Below are 23,973 nucleotides of genomic sequence, written 5' to 3'. Positions count from 1 at the left end.
AAATAGAAAAAGATAAAGGAGTCAGAGTGGGATCAGGAATAGATAGTAATATATAGCATGATACAAAAGATAGTTTTTACAGGTTCCAGGGTTTATAAAATGTGAATGTTTCTAAGGGGTATGTTAACTCTTAGGTGCCAAAAGACCATGGTCCATGGATTATTGTCCTTCTTCTACAAAGGAAGTGCTGGACGAAGGATGGAGGGTGGATCTACAACAAGACCCAAGGATGAGAATTGTACCGTATTCCAGTCTTGCTGAAGGAACTACTGAGCAAGTCTTACGAATAGGAAGCCAAGAAGGTGTCATTGTCAGTGGAAAATTGCAAGCCTGCATGGGAAATTCCTTGTGGCTGCTTTTCTCAGAGTTCCCTTCACATCCTTGTTCCTCAGGCTGTAGATGAGGGGATTAAGCATGGGGGTCACCATTGCATAGAACACAGACACCAGTTTTTCCTGTTCTTTGGAAGACTTTGGTGTCGTGTAGGTGACAATTCCTGACCCATAATAACAGATGACCACCATGAGGTGGGAGCTACAGGTAGAGAATGCCTTGAGCCTTCCTGCAGCTGACTTCATCCTGACCACAGTCACTATGATGCAGCCATAGGATATAAGAATTAGGGAAACAGGTACGAGGAGGATCATGACACCCATGAGGAAAATGACCATCTCCGAAGTGCTAGTATCTGTGGATGCCAGGATCAACAGGGCAGGGGCCTCACAAAAGAAATGAGCAATACTATTGCTGCCTTGGTACGGTAGCTTTAGTGTGAAGGTGGTGTCCACCACAGACACCAGAATGCCGCTCATCCATGATCCTGCAGCCAGCTGGGTACACACCTTCCACGTCACGATGCTAGGGTAATGCAAAGGGTTGCAGATGGCCACATACCGATCATAGGACATCACCGCCAGAAGAGCACACTGTGTACACCCAAAAACAAGGAAGAGTAGAAGCTGAGCTGCACAACATGTGAATGAAATGACCTTCTTCCTGGATAGCAGGTGGACTAGGGCCTGAGGAACGATGTTGGTGGAGAAACAGAGGTCAGCCAGAGACAAGTTGAAGAGAAAAAAATACATGGGTGTGTGAAGCTGGCAGTCAACCTGAACAAGGGACATGAGAAGCAGATTTCCAAGCACAGTGACCAGGTAGACACCCAGGAATAAGATGAATAGCAGCTGCTGGGTGTGTGGGTCATCAGAGAGTCCCAGAAGGAGGAATTCTGTCACCTGTGTCTGATTTGTCTGTCTCATAGTTTGTCTCTTTTTTCACTGTGAAGTCATTACACGCTAAACATAGGTGTATACAATCTATAAAATTCTATAATTCAGAGTTGGAGGGCTTAGAAATTTCCCCCAATCACTACCAACCATTTCAAGAAACCCCTTGGTAAGGTTCTTAGAAGATGATCATGCTGCTTTAGTTGTAATGTTTTCAGTGTTGGAAAACTTAATACTTTATATGATGGTGCATTCATTTTTAGTGTCATCTGGCAAGTGTAGAGTAGATCAAAAGGATCATCTTCTTTATTCTTAATATCACACTTCTAATAATAAAAACATAGATTGAGTTTATCTTTAAAGTCATGCTATTTAATTTCACTTTATTATCAACTAAAATCCTTGACTCTTATGCTGCTCTTGCCACGCCTCCCCCATCTCATGATAGTGTTGACTTTTTTAATTCTTTGGACGTTCAACTGTTCCTCTTGTCTCTTCCCTGAGAAGACAGTCACTAAGGTATACGAAAACAAAAAGAGCCAAAAAAAGTACTTTGCAGAACTGACACTTTTCCTTGGACAAAATAACCTATCTTAAAAGAGCTGGGAAACCAAGGGGTAACTCTGGAGAGTGTGCCATAATCTTTGGCAATCCCATCCCCACTTCAGCTGGAGCTCCCAAATGTCACTCTTAATTGTCAGTGACCTTCCAAAATAGCAGACACACCACCACAACATAATTTCCATTTTAAGCTGCAAGCTTGGCTCATTTTCTGTGTTCACACTGAATAGCACTAATCCACCACCTCCAGCCCATTGTCTCTCCTTGCCTTGCTTTATCTGTCTGCTCCTCCCAGAGAGTAAAACTCCTCTGAAAACCATGCCTTTCTTTTTCATTTCTGTACTCTTTATTAGACAGCTTACAGCTTTATTCAATAAATTATCATTAATTAAATAAAGTAAATAAAAATAATTTGATCACATAGTTTAGGAGAGTTGTTTAAAAAGCCTGCCAGTATCCCTAGAGATTTTCCAAGAATTTGGAGCAATAATGAAATTTCATGGAGCTGTTTCTAAAAGAGAGGAAAGAAATTTAAAGTCTAAAGTTTAAGGCCATGTACAAGGTTGGGGCTATCAACCATTTATCTGCCCAGTAAAAATGCTACAAAATAATGTTTTAAATCCATTAAATAAAAAAATAAATACATCAAATAGAACATATAAGGTTATCAAAGAAACCCATATAATACAATATAATATATAGTTATGAAAATAGTCTTAGAAAACAAATATGTGATATCATAATACATGTGCTTCTTTCACATTTTAAATTTTAAAATATTATGGCAGGTCTAATAACCATGTTAATTTCAAAATGATGAGCTTAAAAGATATTTTGAGATATCTTCAACTACTGCAATGTTATATAAAAATACTTCTGATTTCTATTGGTGATAAAGTCACGGATGCTGCCAATGCTGGTCTGGGTTGGTTACCCACATTCCAACAAAAAGGAAATTTTAAATTTCAGTTAGAGTAAAGGAAAAATAAAGAAGTAGCATTCACATCTAAATTGAAGACCTCCCTGATTCTCAAATTAAGAACTGCTGTGCTAAATGAATTCCCAGGAGTTTTCTCAAAAAGCTAGAATTATACTCTATGTAATTTGATGATGGAATCTTCAGTGTCTGGTTAGGTCTGTGAGTCAAAGTGATGAAAATTTCAATTCATCATTGAAATAAGAAATGAATAAATAAAACAATAATATGAACAATCACATCTCTGCTTCATGATCACTTATGGCTCCCTTATCTGACCACAGGCCACCTTTCCAGCCATTTTCCCTCCACATAACTAGGACACACTGCATCTTTATATCTCACTGGTTTTTGCACAGCATAGTCCCTCTATTCAGAGGTATGTCCACTACAAAGAGTTAGCATCACATTCCTTGGGGGTTCATCACACTTAGAATATTCAGTCACCTAATTTGGTGAGCAAATGGTACTGGCCAGGCACATTCTTCGTAATAGGGATACAGACAGAAGACCCAGCTCCTGAGGCCAAAGAATCTCAGAGAAGATGTAACAAACTATAGTTGTGTTTTTACCCATTGCCAGTGGGGTCCCTGTAACATCATATATTCACAGCAAATAATGGTTTAGTGAAGGAATGAACTGGGCTAAGTGGCTCTTTATAATCTAACAATTTCTTAAATCAAACTAATATAGAATTGCTTCTAAAGGGAAAGGTAGTCTATTGTCAAAATAGCTGATATAAAAATAAATTTTGAGAACATTAGCTATTTTAAGATGGGTACTTTTTGAATTACCATCTATCTAGTGGAAGGTGCTACCTGGTATGTTCTTAGAGTCTCCAGGTTCTGGTTCAGCTCAGCTCCTTTAGACTTGCTTCTCTCTCTGCCACAGTTCACACCTTTCCCAGAGGAGAAATTAGTATGTGTGTCTACATCTCAGGGAAAATTAAGTGGTAAGCAAACATTCTTTCTCAGTTTTGATGAAAAGAGATAGCATAGGACTAAATACTTGTCACCAAGTTCTAAGTGATGCCTACAATCAATGGTTAACTTAAAGAAAGGGCAGCTACAGGACATTGCTGATTTCTATGCCTTCTTCAACTAGCGAATAACTACAGGTTTTTAAGATTCCATTTAGGAAAAATATTATCCAGGAACACTTTCATTTCTGACCCACACATTTTCCCCATTCCCCGCCCTTACCCATCCCCAACACACATAGACATGGACACACACAAGTACGCACATTCACAAACACCTAGTCTAACCTAGATACATAAGTGTACCTACAGCATCATGTACTTACCTCTGTCATAACTCTTAACAAATTATATTGAAATTATTTTCTTTCTCTGTGACTGTAAGATGTTCAAAGGCAAGGACCACATCTGACTCATCTTTATTAACAGCAAATAAGTTAAATACTAGCACAAAATGTGTCCAACAAATGTTTTTTGAGAAGATTTGACCTGAGCCAAAGTAGCAGGAGACAGAGAAGTGAATGTGAGTCGGAGAGGAGTGTGACCTGTGACCTGTCAGACGGTGGGAGTTCTCAGTGACCCTGGGAGTACAGCAGGAGAAGGCTGCACCCCTGACCTCCCCTGATTTGCTTTATAAGCATGTTACTCTTCATGCAAACGTGGAGAAGAAAATGCTCCCCCAGGTGACTACGAATCTGCCCCCAGGGTCAGGAAGCTTCTGAAAGAAAATCATGTTTTTTGTCAACCTTTCTCTTCTGTTATTCGCTGCCTTTGCCCCAGACTTAACATCAACTTGTAAGTTTGTTTCTCTAAAAATGACATATATTACTGGAGGTGGAACAGAATGACAGAGACACAAAGCCATGGATTGTCTCATCTGACAATTTCTTTTAGGTAGAGGATACTGAGAAAATTCATAGGAACGCAAAGAAAATGCTAAATTCCCCTTCCGATTCCAAGATCTTTCATGCTCAAAATCACCTATTCCCTACCTTCCATACTTACCTCCTGTCTTCCAAGCCCAGCTCAACAGAGGCATAAGGATCTCCACCCGAAGTATCAATATTGACACCATGGAAGTTTTGCTTCTGTCTCCATCAGGTGATGGTCATGCTTTGTCTTCACAGAGAATTTGACATTGCAATTGTGGGTTGATAAGGTAGATCCACTGTGGAAAAAAACATAGATAGACCTATTGCAGAAAATTTAGCTGTAAGAATCAGATTGTTTGGACAAAATTAGTTGAATTTTAAAAGCCAAAACTATAAAGAGATTGAAACCAGTCCACTCCCAATATATGCCAGATTATTCCCTTTGTTCAACTTGTGCCTTCACTCTCCCTCCCTCTAATACTCTTACCAACATTTTCTCATCTGGTGGAGATAAAAGATCGAATTAGCATGTCAAAGCCAGTAAAGACATCTCACTGTTGAAGGGGAAACTGCTGCAGGTGTATTGGCTGCAGAATAGGCAGAGCAGAGGCTGCAAGACTGAGGGCATCTTGTCATAAAGTCAAAGAGCTCGGTAAAATCTCTCAAGTCAAGATCAAGGACAAGGCGGGAAGGAGAATCCCCACATCTCCCATGTCCTCCTGCTCCATCCAAAGGTCTTCTCATTGATTTCAGGGCATAGTGCACAACAATAGTTCCATTTAAATGAGGTGAAGAGGGGGATACTAGGAGCAGTCTCTGGAGCAGCTGAGGTGTCAGGAGAATTCTGAATCATTAGGGTCGATCCTGACCTGTGTTTCCTCTCAGGAGGTTCCCAAATGGTTATAAGGAGGACAGAAAATAACACACAGTTAGCACTCATATCTCCATCTACCGGCCCATTACCAGTTCTTCTTACACGTCTTCTGTTTTGGGAAGTGTTGTATTGTTGCAATTAAGTATTTGGTTTCTGGGTTCTAGGTGGCAACCCAGGTCTATCACATTCTCTCTGTATGATTTTGAGGGATTTTATCATTTGTAGAATGTGAATATGATGTATAAAGATAATTATATTATATAATAATGATAATAATAATATTAATATTATGTAATAATTATACTATATAATAGATTCTCCAATTGTTAACATTTTAATCTCACTTTCTTTATTATTCATCTCTATTTATACACATATTTTTATTTTAATAAATTGATGGCAAGATGTAGAATTGATGCCCAGAATATATAAGGATCTGTTTACAAATTAATAAAAGTCAGAAAATTCCATTTTTTAAAATGAGCAGAAGAGTAGAACATGTACTTATAATATAGGAAATACAAATAGCTATTAAGAACATGAAAAGGTGCACTAAACATAATTAACCACCAGAGTATATAAATTAAAACCACAGTGAAATACCACGAACCTTCATAAAAATGGGTAAAATGATTGAGGATATAGAGCAATTACATTGCTGATGGGAGCATAAATTTGCACAATTAATGCAAAAAGTTCATTTGAAAGCATTTTTGACAACTAACCTAGACATATGCCTTCCCTCCTATACCCCAGTAGTTTCACTCTTGAATATATACCATATAAAGATGGGTGTTTATATCCACCACAAGATATGTACAAGGATTTTTATTACAGCATTATTCATAATAGCAAAAGTGGAAACAACATAAATTGCCATGGACAATAGAAAGGATACATTGTGGGACATTCATGCAGTGGAATATTATTGAATAATTTAAAAAGAATGAACTACTACTACTACACACAACCACATAGACAAATCTCACAGATGGTGTTTAGTAAAAGAAGTCAGATACACAAAGAAGTATATACTGTATGATTTCATTTATTTCAAGCTCAAGAACATGCAAAACTATTTTATTATGTTTAGAATTCCAAATAATGGTTACCTTTGAGGGAGTGTTGATTTGGAGTTGACTGGGAGCCTTTTGATGTGCTGTGGCTGTTCTACATTCTGATCTGTATAATGGCTACATAGGTGTACATGTATGTAACAGTTTCTTGAATTATACGTAAGACTGGTGCACATTACTGTATGTAAGTCATACCTCATTAAAAGAGAGAGAGAGGGAAAGAGGAAAAAAAATGAAGTTAAGCATTTGACTGAAACTGGTGGGGTAGGGGTGTGAAGAGGCAGAGCAAATCCAAAGGCACAAACAGGGAAGTCAAAAAGATAAAAGAAGAAATCAATGAAATAGAAAACAAAATACAAATATGACAAGATCAACAAAATTCCAAATTGGTTCTGTGTAAAGGTTACTAAGGTAGCCAAAACTCTATAAAAAATTATTTTTAAGAGTGAAAATAAAATTTTTTACAATGTCATAAACCTATGTTACTGCAATAAACAAAAATTAAAAAAAAAAACAAAGAGTGAAAATAGTGAAGCAGGAAACTCCAAACGACTATCCCTCCAAAGAAATACAAAAAACATGACAAATACTGTCAGAACAAACTTTATCTGGACCCTGGAAAACAGTCAAAAGTTTACAGCACCTGATTGAATGTTTCATCAAGAAAAAGACAACTGAAACCAAGTAGGAGAGCTTTGTGTCATGTTAACTCACTCTTACCAAGAAAGTGAAATGACATCCCACAGAATGAGAGAAAATGTTACCAAACCAGGTTCGTTTTTGCCCGTCGTCCAGAAGGCCAATCACCGAGACAATGAGACTGCAGCAGAGACTCCCTTAATCACAAGGGAGCCAAGTGAGGAAGTGGGAGAACAAGTCTCCAACCTGCCTCCTGGAAAATGGGGACTCAGGAATATTTATGGGGTAGGGCAGCAAGGTGGTCTGAAGTGTGGAGACAGACAACTGGAGGTAAGGAGAGGTGAGGTAATTGATGAGCTGTGCACTCATAGTCAAACTTCTTGCCTCTTCATAGGATGCATGTTCACAAACTGGTGGCATTAGCATGATCTGAGGGTGGAGTTTTAGCCTCTTGATGTCAAAAGGTCACTTATCGGGCACCTGCACAGGCCCAGTTGATGAGTTGGTGGTCTCAGCCAGCCTGAACTAGACAAGGGAGTCCTAATTCCTGAAAAACAGCTTAAACATCCATTACCATGGTGATCTAGGTACCAGGGAGATGTTATCTATAGGAACCTAGTGGAAGTCAGATAGGATATTGCCTAAGCAGCACAGGTAACAGTGGGCTGGTGATCAACTAAAAGCTATAATTAGTAACTGCAAACAAACAAAAAAAAAAGAAACAAAAACTTTACTAGCTACCTAATCAATGGCCATTTACCAATTTCAAAAATATTTGCAAATCATGTATCTGGTGAGAGTCTAGTATCCAGAACACGTAAAGAACACATACAATTCAAGAACGAAAAAGATGAACATTCCAATATAAGAATAGACAAAGAACTTGAAAAGGCAGGTTTCCAAAGAAGATATATAAACAGATAACAAGAACATAAAAAGATGCTCAACATCATTAGGCATTTGGGAAACGCAAATTAAAACCACCATGAGATATCACTTAACAATCATTTGGATAGCTATAATTTTAAAAAAGGAAGGAAGGGAGGGAGGAAGGGAAGAGGGATGGGAGGGAGGGAGGAAAGGTGGGAGAGAGAGAGAAGAAAGAAAGAAAGAGAGAGGGAGAAGGAGAGAAAGAAAAGAAAGAAAGGAAGGAAGGGAGGGAGTGAGAAAGGGCGGGAAGGATGGAGGAAGGAAAGAAAAGTATGAGTATTGTAAGGATGTGGAGAAATAGGAACCCCATACATTGCTGTTGGGAATGTAAAATGGTGCAGCCACTGTGAGAAACAGTTTGGCAGTTCCTCAATAAGTTAAGTACAAAATTACCACCTGACTCAACAATTCCACTCCTAGGTATATACCCAAGAGAACTGAAAACGTGTTCAAACAAATGCTTGTACATGAATGTTCACAGCAGCACTATTCACAATAGCCTAAAGATGGAGACAACCCAAACGTCCCTCAACTGAGGAATGAATAAACAAAATGTAGTATATCCATACAGCAGATATCATTCAACCACAAAAAGACATGAAGTGCTGATATATGCTACAACATAGAAGAACACTGAAAACATGCTGAGTGGAAGAAGCCAGACACAGAAAGCCACATATTGCACGATTCTATTTTCATGAAATATCTAAAATGAGCAATACATAGCGATGGAAATACATAGAGATAGAAAGCAGATTAGTGGCAGATAGTTGCTGGAGAGACGGATGAAACGGTACTGTTATTGTTATGGGATTTCCTTCCAGGGTGATGAGATGATCTATACCTAGATAGTGGTGACAGTTTCATAACATCATGAATGTACTAAGTGTCACTGAATTGTACAGTTTATGATACAATTTTCTGTATCATAAATTTTATGATATTTATATTTTACCACAATTACATAAATAAACAAATAGTAGAAGAAACATACAAAATAATGACAACACTAGGGACCCAAACTTATTTACTAAAATACATGACAAAGGTGCTCTGAAGATTTTGTTAGTTCTCAAGTAACACAAATCAAACCCATTGTCTTTCCTGCAAATTACGTGGAGCAATGTTTTTCTCTTCTGATGCATTATTTAAGGAGCAAAATAAAAGTCACAACTTTCATTTGAAAAACAAGAGTGATTTTTAAAAAAGAATAAATGCAAATAAAATATTGAGTAACAGGAAAATAACTATAGCTAAAACTTTTATTAAATGAAAGACTATTATGAACAACTATATATCAATAAATTTTAAAATAGATGAAATGAATAAATTCATAGAAAACGTAAAATGCAAAATTGATGTAGAAAATTATTGCAGGAGAACTTGAAATGACAAATACCACTGAAAAGAACGCCACAAAGACCTGCCCTCCCAATATACTCCAGGTCTGGATACTCTTACAGTTGACTTCTACCAGACTTTCATGAAACAGTCCATTACCTTCTTTGTACACTTTTCCATAAAAGACAGGAAAAAAAAGTTAATGCTTCTTGTCTTATTTATAAGTATCATGTAAACTTGAGTAGTACAAAACCACATAATAGTGTATGTAAGAAAAGAAAAATACAGATTCATTTCACTTACGAATGTAGATGCAAAAATCCTAACTAAAATTAGAGCTAACTGAATTCAAAAGTATATTTAAAAATATTACACAGCATGATCAAATATAAATTATCTCTTGGATGCAAATATGTCTTAACATAGAAACCATACAAAGAAATGTATGAATTATTATACTGAAGGATAAAAATTAGATAATCTCAGCAATGTAGGAAAAATAATTGTTAAAGAAAAATACCTATTTATTATTTTTCAATCTTTGTAAACCAGGAGTAAAATAAAAGTTCTTTTACCTGATTGATTTTACACCAAAACCCAAGAGCAAATCTCACATTTAATATGGAAATTTTAGGTGCAGGCTCTTAAGATCAGGAACAGGACAAGAATGCTGTCACCATTGTGTTTAGCATAGCACTGAGTGTCATTGAAACCAGCATGAAGAAAGGAAAAGATATAAGATACAAGAATTGGAAGAGAAGAAATAAAACTGTGCTATTTGCTGATCATATGATTACCCACCTAGAAAAAACAAAAACAAAAATCTTCAATGAAGAAGCTGTTAGAGGTAATAAAGAAAGATTTCCTGGATTGGAGCTCAACTTAAAAAAAAAAAAAGCAAATTTCTCAACCAGCAATAATCAAATGGAAAATATAGTTTTTAAAATTGGGTACAACTTCACAATAGCAAAAAAAATTATAAAGTATGTAGAAACAAATAAAAAATACACAAGACCTCCATGGCAAAAAACATGAAACGGAGAACAAAGAAGTGAAAAAATCTTCCCTAGAGCAAAATACTTGGAGATAAGCTTTGCTAACTGCAGCTGTGCCTATTCAGCATAATCAACTGTTGTTTAAAACTAACCGGGTCTTTCTGTCCCTACACAGTATATGAGTGATCTGTCTTTCCCAGGAAGTCAAGATCCAGACATCAAGATTCAGCCTCACAAGGCCAAGTGTAGAATGAAGATGAAAACTAACCAGAAAAGTCCAGATAGTCAAGTGAAAACATTCAGCCTTCACGGCCAAACGCAGGCTGGTGGGAAGGTGCCAAACAGCAAGGCCACATTCTCCTCCTCCCCTACCTAAAACCCAGGTAAAAACTCTTATCTTTTTTCCTTCAAGGAGGTGGATCTGAGTTCTAACTCCTATCTCCTCATCTAGCTGCCTTTCAATAGCAAACCTCTTTCCTGGCCACAAGCCTGGCATTTCAGTTTTTTTCTTTATTGCCCCTCCTGTGAGGTGGGTAAATGAACCTGTGCTTGTGTTTGGTAACAAACATAGCTCTAGTAAAGTAGAAGATGATCTGAATAAATGGAGAAATATTTCATCTCTTGAATCAGATGACTTTAATATTTTGAAGATATCATTTCTCCCCAAATTGATCTATAAATTTAGGGTAATACCAATAACAATTTCAGTTGGATTTTTTGAGTAACTCCATAGATTGATTCCCAAATTTATGTGGATAAATAACAATCCACAATCAGTCAGAATATTAAAAGGGGTAGGGTAGGAATGCCCTACCAGATACGAAGACATATTGCCAAGCCACAAAAATAAAAGCCAGGAGATACTGGTGCAAAACAAGACTAACAAACAAATGGAACAGAATTGAGAGCTCATAGACGAACTCATGTTGAAATGTAATGTACTTCAAAGTTAATTCCAAAAATCATTAGGAAGAGGACAAATAGTTTACCCAATAATATTGCTAAAATTAGCTTACTATATAGAGAAAAATAAACTTGGATCCGTACCTGACATGATACAAGAAGGTACCCTCTGAATGGATTAAATTTTAATAAAGCTAAAAGCTGAAACAGAGCAACGGCATCTTAGAGAAAAAACAGGAAAACATCTTTCTGACCTACAAAATCACAAATCATAATGAAAAATTTGATGAATCTGATTTCATCAAAATCTGAGATTTGTCTTCAGTAAAGAATAGAACAATACTCAAATTCATTAGTAATCAAAGGTATACAAATTAACAAAAAAAACCAAAGAGATATCTATTTACCTGTAGTAGACATACAGAAATTACAAAGTCTACTATAAAGTGTTGGCAAAAAAACTAGAAAATAGAGAACTCTCATTCACATTTGGAAAGAATATAGAAAGGTATAGCCATTCTGGGAAGGAATTTGGTATTAGTTGGTCACCTTATGCTTATTCTATAAGATAGCAATTAATGCTAAATAGAGAGCCAAAAAAATTCTCACACAAACTTATATGGTACATTGTTGGGCTATCTGTGGTTCTGTTATTTGTGTTGGCCAGGTGTTGTGTAACCTGGATATCCCTCAGTGGGACAGGAGATAAATGAAAATGCAGTGGATGAACACCAAGGATATTCCACAGTAGTTAGAAGGAAGAGATTAGACGCACACATGGGAACATGAATGATCTTTGAGAGTAGACTTAGAGCTGAGTAAAAAAAGTAAGAAATAAAGGAGCATATAACACATCATTTATATAAATTAAAAATACACACACAAACAAAAAGTTTTGCGAAAACAAAATAAAAGCATGGCATACATTAGAATTGTTGCAAGATCAATGGGAATGAGGTATGGGTATAAATTAAGCAAACAATAAATAAAATTAATGTATAAATAAATAAACAAGAGAGGGGATTTGAAATCACTAACCATGGTACTATGTCATACACCAAGGAACGTAATTAATTCAATTCTTTGCACCTGAGAATCAAAAAACAAACAAACAACAGGAGAAATTAAGATTTCATGGTACTTGTACAGAAATAGAAAGTCAGAAAAGGAACAGACTAGAGAGTATTAAAACGGACCGAATCTAGCAGAGTTTAGTATCTTATACAAAAGATATTTTAAATTGATGAAAAATTTTTCCATAAATGGTGCTGAGTGATCATTTGAGGAAAAAAACTAAGGATCCCTACCTCACTCCTTACATCAAAATAAATTCTAGATGTATCAAGATGCAAATGAAGCCATATATGTAAGCAAACCTATAAAAATCTTAGAAGAAAAAATGGCGGATTTTTGAAAAGTATAATCTATTAATAACAGAGGCCTTTCAAATATTAACACAAAAATCAGAAGTCATAAGGAAAAAGACTGATTGATTTGCCTAGATTAAATTATAACATGCTTGCATGATACAAAAATCAATAAAGAAAATCAACTGGAAAATGGAAAAAAACTTATTTCCAAGGCAAAATCAAGGAGCCAATTTTTCATAACATTCAAAGATTTTACAAAGCAGTAAAAGAAACTTAAACAGCACAATAAAAGAAAATTAGCAAAGGAAATCAACAGTTCCCTCACAGAAAAAAGAAATAAAAATGATCAATAACATATAAAATTTTGCTCATCCTCAAGTATAAGTATCATATAATAAAGTAACAATGAGTTTTTTTTACCTAACAGATTAGCAAAATTGAAAAGTTTGACAATACCAAATGTTAGTAAAGGCGTAACTAAATAGGAACTTGCATGCAATTTTGATGGGAGTGTAAATTGATGCAACTGACAATATCTATTGATATTTTAAAGGCATATGCCTTTAGACTCAGCAACTAAGCCTCAGAAAACTTATTCTTCAAATGTATTTGACAAGGACATAAAGATGTATGTTCAAAGGTGTTCACTGTGGCACTGTTTTAATGTTTAAAGAGTGGAAATAACCAAAATGTCCATTAATATGTTTATAGTTAAATAAATCATGGCATATTTATACCACGGAACATAATCCATTGATTTTTAATGATTTGGATTTATACGTGCTGTGAAACCAAAAATGAACTACAAATAATGTGTCAGCCAAACCACAAAACCAGTAAAACAGTAGAATTCAAATTGATAGCATTTCCTTAATGTGATAGATGACGTTTTGCTGAAACTAAATTGCCGCTTGAAATGTGATTGGAAAACTAAGAGCTTCAGGGCATTTCCTTGAATCCTTCATGCCTGTACTTCCATGTGATCACTTGATTCTTCCACCATTTTTCTTTTACATCGTTTGGGCTTCAGATGATATGGATGCGTTATTTAGATATAAAACTCACCATCAAAAGTTTTTTTGTTAGCTTCAGAAAATTATAGAAGTTCCATTTTAATGTGGCCAAAGTTTTAATTTAATAGTTTAAGAAACTAAAGTCTCATTCCACAAAACTGTCCTTTGACTGTGAATTATCCCCACAAATGAAAAGCTTTGACTTTACGTCCAGTAAAGTATACAATTTTAATGTAACAGCACACTCAGAACTTCTGTTGTCATGTTGATATTAGGACACTGCTAACCAAACTAAACTGCACCACTCAAGGTGATCACATGGCACCAAAACCACCACAAACAGAAAGGAAAGTGCAAGCACTGCAACCAAATTGCAGTATTCATTGAGAAAGTTGGCATCCAGACAATCCAATAGAGTAGCCCCCCCTCATCCGTGGTTTTGCTTTCTGCAGCTTCAATTATCTGCAGTCACTGCAGTCGGAAAACATTAAATGGAAAAGTTCAGGAAAAAAAATTCATAACTTTTAAATTGCACACCATTCTGAGTAGCACAATGAAAACTCACACTAACCTGCTCCATCCTGCCCAGGACATGGACCCTCCCAGGACATATATCAGCTACCTGCCCTTAGTCACTTAGAAGCCATCTCGGTTATCAGGTCCTCTGTCCCAGTATCGTGGTGCTTGTGTTCAAGTCACCTTTATTTTACTTAAGAATGGCTCCAAAGTGCAAGAGTAGTGATGCTGGCAATTCTGATACGCCCAAGAGAAGCCAGACAGTGCTTCTTTTAAGTGAAAATGTGAGTTTTCGACTTAATAAGGAAAGAAAAAAATCGTATGCTGAGGTTGCTAATATCTACAGTAATAATGAGTCTTCTATCTTGAAATTGTGAAGAGAAAAGAAATTCGTGCTACCTTTGCTATTGCCCCTCAAATATGTGTGTATAGGAAACAATATGATACACATATATAGGGTTCTGTACTATCTGTGGAGTCAGGCATCCACTGTGGGTCTTAGAACTTATCCCCCTGGATAAAGAGGGACTGTATCTGCTCATTTTTATTTCTATTTAATTACCATATAAGTGAAAACACAAGTTTGATATCTTGTGAACCCTTGAGAACATATTTGCTGATCCCATTTTGACTAACATTGGTGTAGGGTTTGAAAGAGGGGTGAGTGTGTTTTGGAGACTTTAGTCTGTGATTTCAAATATAACACAAAGTGCCCTAGGGTGTCTCAGAGGATGAAAGGTAATGAAGTTGAGGGCTCTTAAAGCTCCAGGGAATGCCCTGTTTACATCACTCGCAGGACTTCACCTTTAAATATTTCCTCAAAGGAAAATCCTATGTTCAGAAAGGACCTGGGAGAATTGGAGTTGGTACCTTGAATTGAGTAAGGCTGAAAGGCTTGGAATGGAGTCACACTCACAAGATGACTCTATTGCAGACCTTGGGAAGCATTGCTCGGGAGCCAGCCCAAAATTGGTGCTGCCCGTCAAGAGTGGATCTGCAGGCTGCAGAAATCACTCCCTCCTACACTTGATACTCCATCCCTTCACCAATGACCCCTCTGCCCTATTTCTGCCTCACCTCAGCCCTCAGGTGAGAGTGGGAAAGCTGCTGATGGCCCTGACTCTGTAGCATCCTGCAATACTGTTTGGGGGTTGGGAGGTGGGCCTGGTGTTAGGAAAGATGAATTTTGTCATTTACCCTCTGACCCATGAGCGTTTTCCTTGCTAGACTCTCAGAGACAACAATTCTACACCCACTCTTCTGCTCCAGAATCTCAGCCCAAAAATCCTCTTCCAGACCCTCCTTCAGGGATGAGGCTGTTTCCCGACAGATCACAGAGACTGCATCCTCTCACATTACTTTCCTCTTGCAGATGAAAAGCAACTCTTCCTGATTCTCCCCTGCCCTCTGTTGTCGGTCCTTCAGTATTCAGTGTTTCTCTCAGCTTTGCATTTGTTTCACCATCTTGAACAGCCAGGGAGCTGGAAGGAAACTAGGAATCTTGCTTTGAGGAACCCCATCAAGAGCCTCTTGCTCTTGAGCGTGCTCTGGGTCTATGAGATGGGAAGGGACCAGGACTACGTGTTACACTGTCCTACAAATGCTGGCACTGCCGCCTCCAATCCCCTGGTGAGTTAGGGCAGATTGAGGAGAGTGGGTTCAGTCACAATCAGTGCTGTCCTTCTAGTCCAGAGGAGGATACTAGCCCCCACTGCTGGTGCCATCACACGTATACCCCATATTCCAACATCCTTCCCCTACGAGTCAGGCATGGTGGGTTCCCAGATGACCCAGCCTCGGTCAGTATCCAAGTGGCTCAGTACCTACTCTGTGACTCCTTTTGTTGTCGTGAAAGATTAAGTGGCCATGAGGGTATGTATATAAGAATGTGAAATACGTATGTGAGTATATCTGGGACGTGTGGACATCGGCGTGTTTGTGTGAGATATTGTTTGTAAGCTGAATGAGTAGGTCTATGTAGCAGGTGGGGTGTGTGTGTGACAAGGAATAATCCCCATGGATGCAGTTGTGTGCATGTGAGACAGAGTCATTAAGGGAAGGTATCTGGAAAGGCCATATCAGAGTTATCTCGTTAAATTTCCCATCAGAAATTGCTTATGGATTTTGATTATAATTGCATTTGATTTTTACATTGTTACTGGGCAATGTTTCTCAAAATATAGTCCATGGAATAATCATATCAAAATCATCCGGTAAACTTGTTAAAAAGGTAAATTTCTTTGTTCAACAACAAATCTACTGAAAATCTTTAGAGCCCAGAAATATTTATTTTCAACAAACTTACAAAGAGAATTATATTGGGCCAGCCCCAGTGCCCTAGTGGTTAAGTCAGCATGCTTTGCTTCAGCAGCCCAGGTTCAGTTCCCAGGCATGGACCTACACCATTTGTCTGTCAATGGCCATGCTGTGGTGGCAGCTCACATACGAAAAAAAAAAAAGAGGAAGACTGGCAGCAGGTGTTAGCTTAGGACTAATCTTCCTCAGCAAAAGAAAAAAAAAAGAATTATAAGGAACATTAATATATGAGAATCAATGATTTGGGAAGAAATGACACCTTTATAATATTTAAATGTCCCATTTACAAAATTTAAATTTAAAAAGTTGAATCTCCATTTATTCCTATTTACTTCTATGTTCCTCAGCAATGCATGAAGGATTTTTGTCCTGTATTGTTTCTGAACATAGTCTGTTAAATTCACACCTAAATATTTGGGAGAGGTTGCTGTTACGAATTGTATCTACTTTTAATTAATTTTCTAATTAGTTCTCATTAATATATAGGAAAAAATATGTATAGAAAACTAGTCTGTTTACAGACTTCTCATCATTTCTAATCAGTTTTCACTAGATTTTATTACGATTTCCAGACAGAAAATAAAATCATCTACAAATAATGATAAATTTGCCTTTTTCTTTCCAATAACTATACCTCTCATTTCTAGTTTCTATTTCTAATTTTTATCACATTAACTAACTCTTTGGAAACAAAGACACATTTTTCTAACCCAGAATTTAATGCAAATGTTTCTAATACATCACTATTAAGCATGATGCTAGCTTTTGATTTCAAATAATATATACCATCACAAGACAGAAGTATATAACAATTGCTTCTAAAAGGAAGTACACCTAAGTTCCTCTTTTACTAAAAGTGCTTATCAGGAATGAAAAATGAACTTTATCAAATGTCTTTTGCAGCATCTACTGAGATTATTTTTTCCCATTTTGATTGATCTGTTAATATGAAGAATTGTTTTAATAAATTTACTAATTTTGATCTATCTAAGCATTCTTGGAAAGAATTCACTTGATCATTATGCTTTATTCATTTTGAATACTGTTGTAATCTATGTTTTTATTTTATGTAGACTTTGTATCTATCTCACGGGAATTGGTTTTATGCCCACTTCTTAGAAATTAACTGACTTTTCCCTTTTTCTCTATGAACCAGGTAAATGAAATAATTACCATTCTTTGAAAGTTCAAATGAATTTCAATTTGTTAATATGTTGATATTTTCATTATTATTCAGTTTAAAATACTTTATAATTTCACTTGATTTCCTCTTTGATCCATGAGTTATTTTGGAGAATGTTAATTGCCAAATACTTGAGGATTTTCCAGTTGTCCTTTTGTTAGTACCGATTTATACTTTAATTCTGTTATGGTCAGAGAATATGTTCTATATGATTTCAATCCTGTGTGATTGATATTTGACTTATTGCCTGGCATATATAGTCTGTCTTTAGTAAATGTTCCTTTTGCATTGGAAAAGAACATATATTCTGGACTTGGTGGGTGGAGAGTTCTATAAATATCCATTAGGTCAAGTTGGTTGTTAGTGTCCTCCAAGTCATCTATATCCTCACTGATCTTCTCTCTGTTCTATCATCAGAAGTGTTGAAATCTCCAACTATATCTGTGGATTTTTCTCATTATTCTTTTAGTTCTGTCAGCTTTTCTTTAAGTACTTTGAAGGTCCATTACTGTGTGCATTCATATTAAGTATAGTTTTGTGTTTATGATGAATGACACTTTTATCATACAAAATGTCTCTCCTTATTTCTGGAAATACTCCTTATATTGAAGTTTACCTTGTCTGATATTGGTATAGTCATTCCAGTTTTCTTATGACTAGTGTTTGCATGGTATATTTTTTCCATCCTTTTACTTTCACTCAACCGTGGTGTTATATTTAAAATGTATCTGTTGTAGAGAAAATGTTTTTAGGTCTTCCTTTTTTTCACCATTGACAATCTCCTTTTCATTAGACTGTTTTATCCATTTACTTTTCATGTAATTATGGATACAACTGGGTTTAAGTCTAACATCTTGTTATTTGCTTTCTATTCTTCCCATGTATTCTTTTTTCTTTTCATTTTTCTTGCCTTCTTTTTAATCATTTTTTTATTATTCCAGTTTACATTTTATATTTGATTTTTAGCTATAACCCTTGTTTTATATGTTAGTGGTTACTCTGTGTGTTACAATATGCATCCTTAATTCATCCCAGCCTTCCTCCTAAGATCTGTCCTCTCTCAGGTAGCAACTTAGTGCCAGGAGTTTTCAGTGAAGCTTCTCCACTCTGGCTGGAATCCCAAAATCTTGCAGCTTTACCTGAGCTCCCTAACAGTTGCTTTGTGGGGGGTGGGTGGGGGAGCTTGCACAGTCTTATCCTGTGCATGCACAGCTTAGTATTCAGCCAAAACTCAGACAGATTCATGGAGCCCCTTTACTGTGTAGCTACTTCCTTTCTGATATTCTCTTTCACAATTTCCAAATGCTTTGGCACTATCAGTCATGGGTCTCTGTCTCCTCAGCTTGGCAAGGCCATCATCCCCTGCTTAGGCTCCAATTCCATGGACCACAGTCCTGAGAGTGCCTCCAGGCATAAAGCTACTGTGATCATGGGGCTCACCTTGTTTGTTTCCTTGATATATGGGCTTACTTTCTGAGTTGACTCTTGTCTAATGTCTGAAAATGGTTGTTCCATATTTTGTTTTATATTTGCTTCTAGCAAGACGGCTAGTCCGATTCCAGTTACTTTATCAAGACTGAAAGTACAAGTAACAAAGTGACTAGTTTAAATTATCCTCAGTTAAGTGCTGTTTAGATTTTCCTAGTTTTATATTTTTCCTATGTTGGCAATATATGGCCTTTCAAAGAACAACTTTAAAGCACCAAAACATTAGAAAAGAAAAATAGCCCATCCATAATTCCAGTACCCAGAGTCAACTACCCTCAACATTTTAGAAATTTTCTTCTTTCAGACTTTTCTGTGCATTTTGAAAACATACATTAGCATTGGCTCCTAAGGCATTAGCAAAACCACTTTTGGTAAGAACCAATGGAAGATGATTGTCATTATTATTATTAATGATATTAATAATCACTATCTGTAGGTGCAGAGGAAACAGTACTGTTCAAATAATGCCCAGACAACAAGAGAAGGGGAAAGAGAAAACGATAGACATTACTTTGGGGCTGAAAGCGCTGAGAACAGATAAGTTATTCCCTGTGGAATTTCAGAAATAATTGTGGGAGAGGAAGTGGTTCTTTGAATAGGGAGAATGTTTCACTAATTTTAGTAACTCTACTTACAGCCAGATAAATAGATATTGTGCCCATATGTTATTGATATTTTGCTCACATCGCACCCCCTTTCACTATTCCAGTTACATCTATTGAAAGCACACTATGTATAAAATTTTAAGTCCCATATTTTTCAATTAACGCTATATAAAAAATATTTTCACTGTCAGTTAAATCTCTTCCAAAACATCATTTAAATGATTGCATAGTATAGTATTCCATAACATGGAAGTATAATTTACCTAATCCTCTAATGTTGGCTACTTATATTATTTCCATTTTTTAAACCACTTTATTGAGGAATGATTGACATACAAAAAGTTTTTCATACTTATTGTACACAACTTGATAAGTTTGGGCATAAGCATACACTGTGAAACCATCCCTAAAATCTATGCCATATACATATCCATCACTTCCAAAAGATTCCTCTCTTCCTCTTATTTGCTATTATTTTTTTTGTGTGTGTATATGATGACTGCTTAATTTAAGATCTACTCTCTTAGCAAAATTTTAAGTATACAATGCAGTATTGTTAACTATAGGCATTAGGTCATACAGTGCATCTCTAGGACTTATTTATCTTGCATGAATAAAACTTAGTACCCTGTAATACCTCCCTATTTCCTCCTTGCCCCAGCCCCCAGGAACCACCACACCATTCTCTGCTTCCATGAGTTTGACTATTTTAGATTCCTCATATAAGTGATACCATGTATTATTTGCTCTTCTGTGTCTGGCTTATTTCACTTAGTGTAATGTCCTCTAGGTTCATCCATGTTGTCACAATTGGCAGGATTTCCTTCTTGTTTAAGGCTGAATACATTCCATTGCATGTATATTCAACATTTGCTTTATCCGTTAGTCTGTTGATAGATATTTAGGTTGATTCCATGTCCTGGCTATTGTGAATAATGCTACAATAAATATGGGAGTGCAGATCTGGATTTCAATTCCTTTGGATACATACCCAGAAATGGGATTTCTAGATCTTATGGAAGTCCTATTTTTAATTTCTTGAGGAAACTCTCTACTGTTTTCCATAGTGACTGTACCAATTTACATTCCCACCAACAGTGCACAAAGGTTCCATTTTCTCCACATCCTTGTCACCACTTGCTATCTTTTTTTTATATGTAATATCTGTCCTAATATATGTGAGATGATATCTCAACGGTGGTTTTGGTTTGCATTTCCACGATTAGTGATGTTGAGCACCTTTTCATATACTTGGTCATTTGTACATCTTCCATAGAAAAAGGTTTATTCAGTTCCTTTTCCCATTTTTTAATTGGCTCATTTGCTTTTTTGCCATTGAGTTGTATGAGTTCCTAATATATTCCAGATATTAAGTCTTTATCAGTAATAGGGCTTGCAAATATTTCTCCCATTCCATAGATTGTCTTTTCATTTTGCTGATTGTTTTTTTTCCTGTGCAGAAGCTTTTCAGTTTGATGTAGTCCCACCTATTTTCGATTTTGTTGCTTGTGTTTTTTGTGTCATTTCCAAAAAATCATTGCCAAGACTAATGTCCAGAAGCTTTCTCCCTATGTTTTCTTCTAGGAATTTTATGGTTTCATATGTTTAATTCTTTAATCCACTTTGAGTTGACTTTTATATGTAGTGTGAAATACGGGTCCAATTTCACTCTTTTGCATGTGGATACCCAGTTTTCTCAACATCATTTTTTTTTTTTTTGAGAAAGATTGGCCCTGTGCTAATATCTGTTGCCAGTCTTCCTCTTTTTCTTTTTCTCCCCAAAGCCCCAGGACACAGTTGTGTATCATAGTTGTAGAGTTATAGCTCTTCTATGTGGGACGCTGCCTCAGCACGGCTTGAAGAGTGGTGAGTAGGTCCGCGCCCAGTATCCAAACCGGTGAACCCTGGGCTGCCGAGGCAGAATGCATGAACTTAACTGCTATGCCACCGGGCTGGACCCACCAACACCATCTATTGAAGAGACTGTTCTTTCCCTTTTGTGTACTCTTGGTACCCTTGTGGAAGATCAGTTGACTGTGTATGTGTGGGTTTATTTCTGGGCTCTCCATGATGTTCCATTGTTCTACATGTCTGTTTTTAACCATTATTTTATTATATGATGTGACAAATATATTTTCTTGAGAATACTCTCTGCAACTTAGAGTATTTATTTAGAATGGGCTCCTAGAATTGGATTTAGAAATTGGGGGAACGTTTGGAGGTATTAGATGATATTAGGCCTACGAGATTGAGGAACTCCTAATACTACTCTACCCAATACTACTCTAATCCTGGACATTCCTCCCTTAGAGCTCTACAAAAGAAGCAAGGAATAATGAAAAATTAGGCACCACTTTTCTTAGTTGGGCTACTTCTTAATATCACTCAAGTTCAGAGCTCAAATAAGCTTGGCTTAAGGTACTACTTTAAATCCCTTCAAGGACCTCAAATTCCCTTACAGCTTAAATCCATATTGTATCATCATATAACCTTCTGGCTGGCAATATGATACAGAATAACGAAGTGATGATGAATACACCTAGGCACCATTCAAAAACAAGAGAATAGAGCAAGTTCTTAAGGGGGACCTTGTCCAACTTATCAGTCTAGTCTCAGGAAGAAGAGAGGAAATAGAAACATGCATGACCTTTTAAAGCACAGTAACACTACCCAGTAGTAAACATGGGCCAATCAATATCCCAGAATGTTACAATCAGATTTTCACTCCTCCTGGGGAAGAAAGAACTATTAAAAAGGGGATTTCTCCCTCCCCCATACCACTGAGAACTGAGTCAAAGCATATCAATATTTAAGTCTTTTAAAGTATTTGGCAAAATACATTTGGCAAAATATTTTCCAGAAAGACTGTACTAATTTTCCTACCCACTTGCATTGTACAAAAATATCTTTTTCTCTCCTCCCTCATTATACAGCTAATGAATTCTATCACTTACTAATTGTGTGATTTTGGGAAAGTAACTTAACTATGCCTCAGTTTCTTCATCTGCAAAATAAGATTAATAGTGTCTACCTCATAATGTTACTGGGACAATGTAATCATATAAAATCCTTAAAGTAATGCCTGTCATGTGTTAACTGCTCAACAAAATACTAGTTATTATTTATTGTTGTGGTTGTTGCTGTTAAAATCATACCTACTTTCCCAGCTGAAAAATGTCTCTCTCATTGTCGTAACTGTACTTACTGAGTTATAATACTATTGAGTATTTTTCTTGCATTTAGTGGCTATTGCATTTCTTCTTTGTAAATAGTCTGTTCATGTCCTTGGCCTATTATTTCTTGGACTCAACAATTTCTATAGTGTTTTATACGGAATCTTAATGTAATAAAGTATTCTAATTTTTGTCTGGCATCTTCCTTAAATATATTTCTCTGTTTGTAGTTTATCTTTTGATTTTCTTTATGATATTATCTCACAGCAGTCTTTCAATTTATGTTGTAAACTCTATATATGTTTTCCTTCATGGTTACTTACAAGGTTTTTGTGTTTTTCAAATCTGGTCCTGTCCAGATTTCACAAAAATTTTAACTTTTTTCTTTTTTCATTGTTCTAGTTTTAATATTTTACTCTTTAATTCAAATAGAATGGTCCTTAGTGTAAGAAACGTTAAGGCTTTACTTTTAAACTGAAGTAAACTCTGCTGTTTTTTAAGAGGTCAAATTAAGTTTGATGCCTGAAAACTATTTTACAGTTTTTGAAGATACGTTGTAATTAAATATGTAGTAGTTTTGATAGTTAGTGGTGTAGTTTTATGCATGGCAATAGTCTTAACAGTATACATAGTCATTTCTTAACAGTATGTGTATAGCCATTTAGCAAAATCCACATGAACTCTAATATCCTTACATCAGAACTAGTCAAGAAGGCTTTAACGGTGTCACACTCTATATTAAAAAAGTAGCCCTCGAGAGAGGGTATTTGGGAAAAAATGAAGTGGATTTAAATTACAACCAAATAATATAAATAAAAATATTCTACTTAGTATCAATAAGAACAAGCTGTGTAGCCAAAACTAGAAATAGCCAATTAGGTGTCAGTTGTAAATGAGCCTCTTCTACAGGAACTAACATCATAAACCCAAAGTTTGT

At 36.2% G+C, this 23,973-nt stretch overlaps 1 protein-coding gene across 1 annotated transcript; it reads right to left on the bottom strand.

The window, feature by feature from the left end:
• Positions 1–311: 311 nt before the first annotated feature.
• Positions 312–1,289, bottom strand: OR2D2 (olfactory receptor family 2 subfamily D member 2). Its single transcript, XM_004418380.2, has one exon. It carries the CDS (start codon positions 1,257–1,259, stop codon positions 312–314), a length of 948 nt encoding a protein of 315 aa, XP_004418437.2. The 5' UTR covers positions 1,260–1,289.
• Between the last annotated feature and the right edge of the window lie 22,684 nt (positions 1,290–23,973).

This window comes from Ceratotherium simum, chromosome 7, assembly GCF_057802395.1.
Source record: "Ceratotherium simum simum isolate JZ-2026a chromosome 7, ASM5780239v1, whole genome shotgun sequence".
NCBI classification, from domain to species: Eukaryota; Metazoa; Chordata; class Mammalia; order Perissodactyla; family Rhinocerotidae; genus Ceratotherium; species Ceratotherium simum.
Note: the sequence above shows the minus strand (reverse complement) of the source record. Positions and strands in the feature narration are given on the sequence as shown.

Coding starts and splice junctions, on each gene's coding strand:
- OR2D2 (XM_004418380.2), bottom strand. CDS start 1,259: ATGAGACAGACAAATCAGACACAGGTGACAGAATTCCTCCTTCTGGGA.